Raw genomic sequence first — 10,188 nt, 5'->3', positions numbered from 1 at the left:
GATACAAAAGTCTCAATTCACAGTTTTCAGATGTGAAACCCGCAGCCGAAAACGAATCCAAGCAGAGGTCAGTTCCCAGGTTCTCGGAGCAGGTTGTTTGAGTAATCTATTACTCCGACCCATAGCTCCTGTTATGAGCACATCTACTGTGACTGAACCCATTTCTTCACTCACGATATTATAACACCACATTCATCTGTGCCGTCTCGCCTGAAACATGCTAATATCATCAATTGCGGCGCCGTCGTCCATTTCTTTCACTTCCCAAATTGACATATTCACTTTTGTTTTTAAATAAAGGTCAAACCAACAACACAATGAGGATATTATCAGGGTGACCTTACTGGCATCTTCAAAATTCTCACCACTATAGAATGAAATGAGCACAAAAGCAGGATCTTAATATGGTGATGTACTTCAGGGTGCTAAGAAAACAGTATCATCACAGAATCACTCACTTGCTGTTGGGAAACCCCAAAGTAGCGTGTAAATCTTGCATCTCGTACGACCACTAGAGGGAGATATTATGGTTCTCCGCTTACATCGGCGTCTATCGACCCTTCTGCTCTCCACCTCATTTTAATCTCTCTGTAAAGCGTGTTTCTTTCCAGAACTTAAAACGGGACGCGTGTACTTTTTCATGACGGGCAAAATGGAGACTGAAACGGTCATATGAATTTGAAAGAAAGGGGAAGTGAGACAAAGAAGGGGGAAAAGAGTAACTGCGTACTTTATCTGTACTTTCTTAGAATGCAGTCCAGCTGTTTGACAAAGCGGGTTTGTAGATCCTGTAACTCTCACCATGACTAGATGATTCGGGGGATTGGAATGGATGAGGTCTTAACTTGTGGAAACGGTTTCGACGTTAGAAAAGGCCTTGCGCACACAACCACTGCGCTATGTTTAGGCGTGGAAAAGCATCAGTTCTTCTAAGGTATAATAGGACGACTTTCTTGAAAACAGACGGTTTTTGGTTTGTTTATCTATACTGGGCAATACTCCACATCAGCAGAAAGGTTTTTTATTATTATGTATGTCACTATAGTATTGTGTGCTGTCATGAGTTGTTTTGTGACTGTTGTTATGATGATATTAGTACACCATACCACACACTTTATATGCTTACACTCACGGATAGGAACACATTGAAATAATTGAGCAAATTTATTTCCTCTGGTTGTCGAGAAAAAGAAGTAGGTCATGCACACATTTTGTAAAATCAACTATGTTTTCTTTCCGAGTGTGTCGATCAAAATAGGAAGAAATGTGACGAAGCAGCCCTCGCTGGAGTGTCACGTATGTGGTCATAACAGGAAATGCATCGTCGAGGAGGAGGAGGGTTTTTAGAGAAACGGATTTCAGTGATGTCAGCCGCAGAACCCAGACGCTTCTATTTCATTTCACGCCGAGACGTCGATATCTTCGGCTCAAACGGTCGCCTGAGAAGGATGCCCTTTAACGTGTAGGTCTTTTTCTTTTATTTATTTTTTTGTCTTGTTCTGTTTTGATGAATTCAAATGGCCGCTGCTGTGAGGATGCTTGAATTTCGGCGCCCATCTCTGACCTCACTGGGATCCGAGAGTCACAAGACGCAAGTTCAACTTCTTGTGATTCTTTTCGTCGTCTGCGTTTCAGGTAAATTAAATCTCTTCTACCGCACCTCTGATATGTAACCATAAATATTCATGAAACTCCAAATGTTTTTGTTTGTTTATCATGGTTGAGCTGATTATGCTTTGTGATTTTATGACAAAACCAAAGACAAATCAAATCCGTTTTTTTTTTTTTCAATATGCCATTTAAAGACTTAAAATATTCGAAACAGAAGGCCGACATGTCACGGAGAGCACTTTCTTATCTCTCCGGACAGGACTACATGTCCCACAGCCGGCCAACCTGACCGTGAACATTTTGGACGGTGATGTGACCGTCCTGTGGGAACATCCTGCGGACGCCCCTGCCGATACCAAGTACAACATGGAGATGGCACAGTATGTTTCACCGCAGAATGAGCGCCTCTTATGAGTGCAAAATTATTTGAAAAGAGGGGGGTGGCGCCCGCAGTTCCTCACCGTTTCTGTATCCGTCCCTCCCTCCCAGGCATCCCGGCGAATGGGCGGCGGTGCTCACCTGCACGGGGATCACGGCACATTTCTGCAAGATTACCAACATGATAGAGGACTACAACTACGGCTACAAGGTCAGGGTTCAGGCCGTGGCAGGAGGAAACAAGTCCGAGTGGTCGACCAAGAAGTTTCTCCCGAATGAAAGTAAGCGGAGTCGATCCCGGCGTCCGTGCAGCTGGAATTTATTCCAGCTGGTAGAGGCGCTAAAAAGTCTTACTCACCTTCTTTGCCGTCCCTGCAGGCGACCTGCAGCCGCCCACGTTCACTCTGTGGGCCACGTCGACCACAGTAACGGTCTACGTTCATGAGAAAGCCATTCTGAGAAGGCTCTTCCCCTACGGGGTTATCTACACCGTGCGGCTGAAAGGAAAAGGCAGAGACCAGAAGGTCAGTGGTGCAGATTAGGTCAGCTGAAATGACCTTTATGAAAGTCCGTCTTGATATATATATATATATATATATATATATATATATATATATATATATATACCGCAGATATATATATATATATATATATGTATATATATATATATATATATATATATACGTATACACACAATATTAAAAATAATATTGTATTAATAATATATATGTTTTAAAAAATATTATATGTAATATGTATACTATATACATATTTATATATATATATATATATATACACAATACATATAAAAATAATGTCTTAACAAAAATAAAATACGTATATACATACATATAGAAATATTATAAATATATGTACATGTAAATGTATATGTATTTATAATATTTTATATATGTATGTATATATATTTATTATTGTTTTATAAATACATAAATATTATAAATATAACCATATATACATATATGTATTTATAATATTTTCATTTATGTATGTATATATATTTATTATTGCTTTATAAATACATATATATGTGTGTATATATGTATAATATGTATATAATTTATACAATTTATATCACATATATATATATAATATAGAATATATATAATTTTTCAATGCCTATATGCAGGGTTAAGTCCTTTCGTTTAAATGTCAAATGGTTGATGGGGTGAAATGTAGATATTGCACAATGATGGATTTTAAGACTCTCCTCTTTTCTTGTCGCGTAACAGGAGGTCGTAGCGCAGTTGACCGATAACCTGGGGGAGGACTGGAGGATTAAGACCTTCACTTTGCTCCAGTGGGGGACGGAGTATTGCGTCAGCGTCAAGGTTGAGGGCAGCGGCGCGCTCACCAGCAGCATGCCCCGCGAAGAGTGCGTCCAGCTGCCGGATAGAGGTGAGCGCTGACCAAAAACCGACCGGAGGCTCATATTTAAAAAGATATCGTGAAATGAACACGACGTGTTTTTCCTGCACAGCGATCCACTCACGTGCATACACAAACCAGATACACTGAAATCGAATCTGAGCAATGAGAGAAGAAGGAGCACAGATTTAGGAATGAATAAAACCCAGAAGGCCGGTTTAGCTGAAGTTAGCTTGAACCCTGGTTTACAAGGTGAAAGTTCCAGGCTAATTCAGAGGATGAATGGTTGCATTTCTATATATGAGGTGTCAATGAGAGATTGAATGTTGTCCATCTGTATATGACATGTGAATGAAATGAATGTTGAACAGTGAAATGTCTTGTTTGAATGAGAGTAAACGGTTGTTCATCTCGATACGACATGATTGAGAGTGAACGGTTGAATGGTTGTATGTCTATGTGATATGGGAATTATTATATTATTAATAGTATCATTATTATTATCATCAATAATAATAATAATGATAATTAATTAGTTAATTAATTAATAATAATAATAATAATTATTATTATTATTATTATTACTATTACTATTAAACATTATCGTTATTATTATCATTTTATTATATTATTATTTTGGAATTGTCTATGTTTATTGTTATTATGAATTATTTTCAATCTATGACAATTGAATGGTTTTAAGTCTCCATATAATGTGTGAATGAGTTGTTGCCAATCTCTGTTATCAACTGACGACCCATCCAGGGTGAGGCCGGCTCCTCAGCCAATTCCCAAAATTTGAGGCGCAAAAAATGGTTTTACATCAATAAGAAAATATTACATATTGGGGATTTATGACAACATTTCTTGTTTGGAAACTGTCCTTTCACTCTTGCTATATAAGATATGCTGGGCTGTCAGTGTTTCTGATCTAATGCTAACACGTCATGAAAAACTCCTGTCTGAAAACATGTGCTTAATGAAACATTTGTGTGTTTATACCTGGCTAACCTGGTTGTGTTCCCCCCCCCCAACAGAATGGTTCATCATTGCCGTGTCATCTCTGACGGTCATTGGCGTGCTGACCATGGCGGCCCTCGTCGCCGCCATCCTCCTCTGCTACTTGAAGCGTCCGGTGAAAACACCGACGTCGCTGGTAAGCCCGGCCGAGTCGCAGAGAGCCGGGACTGAAATGGAAACAGAAAGTCACAGCTCGATGTCAGATATGATAAGTTAATGGTGTGAATTTACAGACATAAAAAGAGGAAATTCCTGTTACTTATCTACAGAAATCCCCCGCTCATGGCTGGCTTCCACTCACGCTTGGAGAGGACACGATAGAAGTTGTCATCAACAAAGGTTGGTTCCTGTTTAGCGGCCAAACGGAAGTGGAATCGTCCGTTGCCAAAGACCCGGCGGCGTCGGACAAGAAGGACCAAGCGGAACGCGACAGGAGGACGAGCTTGGACAGCGGCGTCTGCGTGGAGTCCAGGTCTTCTCCGAGGAAGGAGGAAGAAGAGGAGGAGCAGGAGGACAGCGGCTGCGGGAGCATGGGAGGCGCGGAGAACCAGGCCGATTACCCGCGGGAGGACGACAAGGCGGACTCGCACGCGTCTCGCAAAAGCGAGGACAGCGGCGTGGGGCTGAGCTGCGTCCATCCGGCCTCCACCCACCTGGACGGAGGGGCTCTCGCGGAGCCGTCTGCCGGGAGCAACTATCGCCGCCAGGGCCACTTCGCCTTGGAGATCCCCGTCTATGACAATGAGGACGAGTTCAAACAAGTCCATTCCAGTCCGGTTTTCACCGATCCGTGCCCTTGCTCGGCGGCAGGCCGGTGCACGTGCCAAGCAGACCAGACAGACAGAATATACAGAACCTCCGGCTTTCTGAGCTCCATGCCGAGCAGGGAACGCGGTTTAACGGACTCCCTCGAAGAGGACGTCACACGTCCGAGTTATTTCAGAAAAACCCTAAAGCTCTCCACAACGCCGACGGGCTGCGAGAACATTTGGACGCAACACGGGGAGCCCTTCCCTTCGTTCCCTTCGTTCGCAGCCGCGACGCTGGGGAAGGACTTCAACATGAACAATCTGGCGCCTTCCCTGTGCGACGTGATGCTGGAGCTGGACTGATTCGGCCCGGCAGAACAAATTTTTTGGGTTCAATCTCATCCCGGCAGCTATTTTGGAGCAATATCCAACTATTTATATGAAAGATGAGCGATGAAACTCGTTTTATGGTGGTTTTTTTTTTTGTCGGATTCGTCGGGGCGGGGACTTATAGGGAGGTTACCGGAGTGCAAGGAAGTGGAACAGCAGCTGTTAGGCTGGTTTGGGTCCAAAGAGCCGCAGAGTCACGGATGATAACTCTACTTCTGCCATGTCGTGTCTTTTTTTTGGTGATTTGTTTCACAGATCGGCGAATGCACGTTTGAAATGAAACATGCGCGGGGGCGGTTTGTGTTAAAAAAAAAAAAGGAAACAAAAAGCAAAACACTGCCAACACAAAAACTTCCAACATCAGTCATGGTGCGTTGGTATTTTCTCTGAAATGTGTATTTGACATTTAGACCTTTCTCTTCTCTTACCAGCGAACCTGATAATTATTAATGTACCCGTTTTTTTGACACGTTCCAACCTGCCGAAGATATCGTGCAAAGATTTTAGGGAGCAAAAAAACGACAACGCCATCACAGAAACTGCGACATTTCAAATAAGCTTTTATCACAAACCGAAATATTCTGGTGCAGTGGTTTCAAAAGGGTTAATAACAAAAACTCTTCCTTTTTCCGGCCTCCGCTCTAGTTTATGTGATTTTCTTTTTATGCCAAAAAAAAAAAAAATAGTGCATAAAAACAGTGTTTTCTGCATCTGCTGCTATTTATTGCTCATGTGAGTAAAGAGATTTTTTTTTATGACCTAATACTGTGAAATGCAAAGTACAGGGAAGTGAGACGACCTTAAGGCCGCTCACGATTTGTGTGTTTTTGTATCATCCCTGTATCATCAAAAACCCCAGGGTGCTTGTCTTTAAAATGATTTCTTCTCGATTGCCCGCTCACGCTACAAAAAATAAAAAGTTTTAGGAGATTCATCCGCTCGAGAGATCGTCTTTTTACCACGCCTGTGCGTTTACACGTCAATATCTGACTTAAAAGAAACAGGAACGCCGCTGATGCCGAAGGCTCCTCTCGCCGGCGAGAGTTCTCGCAGATTCATACCGAAAGGACGCCACGGGTCCGAAAGACAGACGGTGACATTTCAAGACTGTGGGCGAGCTCACTGAATTTTTGATTTTTATTCAGCAGTGTTCACAGACAGAACGGGAAATGTGACATGGTTTTGGAGTGACGTCACACAAGTAAAAATAACAACAAAACATTTACCTTTATTCTAGCAGCAAAGTGGAAAAGGGGGGATGGGAAAGTAGTCCCGATAAAGTTTAACAGTGGAGGGGAAACAGAAGGAGTCTGTCATTTGACCGAGGAGCTGATGGAGTAGGGAGGAGGTGATTTCTTCACGCCCATTTTCCTATAGATGGTTCAGGAAACAAAAACTTTATTCAAAATGAGCGGCCAGGAGAAAAACGCTGAGGCAGAGAAACAAAACCATCGACTCACGTGAGAACTTTGTCTTTAAATGGAGTCTCTGGAGGAGGAGATGGGAGAAGAGCAAGAAAAAAGGAGGGTGACTTTTCCACATGGATATTGCATATTATTCTGGAATGGTGGTTGATATTATCAACATCTTATCAGATATTTTAATTCAAGGCCGGATGAGGCGATTACTGTCTCCGTGGCTTAACGAATATAAAATTCAATAACATGCTTGTTTATATAGAATATACCATAATATAAAAAAAAACTAAATAAATACATTTCTTTTGTTTACAGCTATCATATTCTGTATTTTCATATTAATTATACAGATCTATTTTATATATTTTATATATTTTTATCTTTTATCTATGAAATATTTTGATATAAACAAAACAAATATGCCTATATATCTGTAAGTCTATTTCTGTATTTATAATACAGATCACATTCCGTATTTTCATATCTATCATACATATTTATAGCATATATTTTTATATCTATGAAATATTTTGATATAAACAAAACAAATATGCCCATATATCTGTAAGTCTTTTTCTGTATTTATAATACAGATCACATTCTGTATTTTCATATCTATCATACATATTTATAGCATATATTTTTATATCTATGAAATATTTTGATATAAACAAAACAAATATACATCTATAAATGTAAGTCTAATTCTGTATACATAGTGATCTGTGTTTTCATTATTTTCATATCTATTATGCCTATTTACACCCTATATCTTTAGATCTATGACATATTTTGATATCAGCAAATGAATGTATATATGTAGACTATATGAGTCTAACTCTGCATATACTGTATAATAGCCACCCCATTCTGTATTTCTTATAACTACATGTATTTTATATATATACATATACATTTTTATATACTTTTTATACAAACAAAACAAATACATATGTGTGACTATGTACATCATATTCTGTAAATATATTTCTATATACATCCTATGCACTGCCTACTTTGGTCATGCCCGGGTGCTATGACTAGTTAATTTGAGTGAGAGAGTGAGTGAGTGAGTGAGTGAGTGAGTGAGTGAGAATGCAACTTGCTCACTCTTTTTCTTGCAGCACTTCTTGCACTTTTTGCATTTGTACTTGCAGAAGAACTGCACAATGCCGATGGTGAAGAGGATGGCCAGGATGGCAAAACCCACGACGACGCCGACCGCCGTCGAGTTCACTCTGCTCTCTGAGAACAAAAATATGGAGAAAGGATTTGAAATCATATATTATGATATAATATCACTTGGACAGTCATTATGTATAATAAAACACCCATTAAATTGTGATTGAGTTATTATTATTATCCATTCATTTATTATCTATACTGCTTTTCCTGCCCTCAGGATTTGGAAGCGCTCTATTAGTTGAGACCATTTTATAGTAACATTTAAGACAATTTCAGAAGATTGATTCTCTTTCTCATATTCACTGGAAATCTGTCCTCTTGCAAATATAAATGACTCATGTGTACCAAAACGTGCCGAAATTCATGACCAGCTCTTCTTCAAAACATGATTATGATATGACATACTTATGATTTTGTTTGTTCTTTACTTTACTACACTCGTTGTGAAAGAGCTCTTCTTCCTTCTGATACCCGTGAACTCGTTTAAAATAAGTGAACGATAACATCTGCACCGCAAAATTGAAAAACCAAATCAAAGAAGGGCAGCAGGGCTGCGACAGGAAGAGGGAGAGAGAGTTCAAGCTTGTGAAAACGAAACAAGACACGTAACGTGCGATGCCAGTTCGAAACAAAGGGGGTACAAAAGGTGTCAAAGGCTATTTCCTTGCGCGGCTCGGATATTTAATGTCAACTTTGTTTGGTCTCGACTGCAAAAAAGTTAAACATTATGTACCCGGCTATATTAAGTAAAGAAAAGCGGATGTAATGCAGGACAAATTGACTTTCGGAGTCATTTTGGAGCATCTCATCGGAGGGACTCTTACCTCCGTTCCCCATCGCTGAGCGGCCAGGAGGATCGCTGCACTCACTGGACGGTCTCCTGAGCTCCTCCCTGTCCGGAGGACCGGCGTGATCACTTATCCAACTTCATGTGGGCACATTCGCGTTGAGACGAAGGGAAAAGACTGATTTCTCTTCTTCCCCGCTGGCCTCCGTCTGCTAGTCAACATCCCCATACCTGGCATTCTTCGGAACCGGTGCGACTTCTTTCTCTGTCCTGAATGCCTTTGGCCGTCAAGGGATGATATTAAGAACGTGGCAACAGGCCCGGTGACCACTTTCTGTCTCATCGACACTTCCAGCCTTTTGTTTTACTCTCAGTCTCAATTGAGACAAGACCCTCTCTCTCAAGTCGAAACTCTCGAGACACTCAGGGCCTTTTCTCTTGTTGTGACTCATTTCGTTCCTGGGAGTTTGTCTCCCCCCTCCGTCTATTTCAGTGTTTTGTGCGTCTGAGTCCGGGCGTGGCATCTGGCTCTGACATCAGCGTTCCCGATCGAGCCGACCTACTGGAAACGCCCAATGCGTTCCCGTCCTCTTCCTCCTCCTCCTGCCCCGTATTGGTCTGATGACGGCTGTCTTTGCTTTGGACGCAGATGAGGATTCGATATTCCTGAGATGTCACCTCGAATTTGTCAGCAGGCTTGGCTCGCGACCGCTTTACCGAAGCCACATAATCTGCACGACTTAGTTGTTTCTTAGTTCCGTTTTATGAACACACAACAGAAACACAACGGAGTCGCGGTGATCCATCCGGGACGGGGGCGAGGCTGCAGAGTGCGGGGTCAGAAAGGGGCGGAGTCTGTTGATATCGCGTAAATAGAAATAGGACCGGGTGATATAATTAATAACGGGATTACATAGTACAAGAAGTTCTGAACCTTGGAAATGTCCTCCGGACGTCTGACTGAATGTCTGCCCTTTACTGCCACTCTATAAACAAATCATTAACAGATGGTCAGACAATGAGAGCTGAGTTAGGTGTCCCATTAATTCCAATAGTACAATTACGGTTCTATAAATCTGTGTTATCAGAGTAAGTAGTTTATGAGTTTAGATCCAAAATAAATCAGGTTGGAAAGTCAACAAAACATCTCGTGGAACTTGGAAAGTCTGACAGCCCTCGGTAAATGTACCATGACTGGACGTCTTCTTTTTGAAGCGGCCTCAGGGCGGCACAGGCCGCTGTCTCCCTGAGCCGCTTCCAAGCC

The 10,188-nt window shown here is 41.4% G+C and overlaps 1 protein-coding gene and 1 long non-coding RNA gene across 2 annotated transcripts; one reads left to right on the top strand and one right to left on the bottom strand.

Moving 5' to 3' along the window:
• The first annotated feature begins 926 nt into the window (after nucleotides 1-926).
• il10ra (interleukin 10 receptor, alpha) lies at nucleotides 927-6,703 on the top strand. The gene is made up of 7 exons (XM_086164134.1): nucleotides 927-1,635; nucleotides 1,871-1,991; nucleotides 2,101-2,270; nucleotides 2,368-2,513; nucleotides 3,240-3,405; nucleotides 4,413-4,531; nucleotides 4,665-6,703. Exons 1-7 carry the CDS (start codon nucleotides 1,518-1,520, stop codon nucleotides 5,505-5,507), a joined length of 1,683 nt encoding a protein of 560 aa, XP_086020260.1. The 5' UTR covers nucleotides 927-1,517; the 3' UTR covers nucleotides 5,508-6,703.
• On the bottom strand, nucleotides 6,699-9,409 carry LOC147224420 (uncharacterized). Its single transcript, XR_015107437.1, has 4 exons — nucleotides 8,962-9,409; nucleotides 8,063-8,197; nucleotides 6,995-7,022; nucleotides 6,699-6,905 (listed from the first exon to the last, which is right to left on the bottom strand). It is a non-coding gene; the product is annotated as an uncharacterized LOC147224420 (long non-coding RNA).
• Between the last annotated feature and the right edge of the window lie 779 nt (nucleotides 9,410-10,188).

Source organism: Fistularia commersonii, chromosome 18 (genome assembly GCF_037954325.1).
Source record: "Fistularia commersonii isolate RoL2024-O1a breed Wild chromosome 18, RoL_Fcom_v1.0, whole genome shotgun sequence".
In the NCBI taxonomy this organism is placed as follows: domain Eukaryota; kingdom Metazoa; phylum Chordata; class Actinopteri; order Syngnathiformes; family Fistulariidae; genus Fistularia; species Fistularia commersonii.
This window is presented reverse-complemented; position numbering and strand designations above follow the sequence as displayed.

Coding starts and splice junctions, on each gene's coding strand:
- il10ra (XM_086164134.1), top strand. CDS start 1,518: ATGGCCGCTGCTGTGAGGATGCTTGAATTTCGGCGCCCATCTCTGACC. Junction 1,636..1,870: donor TTTCGTCGTCTGCGTTTCAG/GTAAATTAAATC, acceptor CTCTCCGGACAG/GACTACATGTCCCACAGCCG. Junction 2,514..3,239: donor GAAAAGGCAGAGACCAGAAG/GTCAGTGGTGCA, acceptor GTCGCGTAACAG/GAGGTCGTAGCGCAGTTGAC.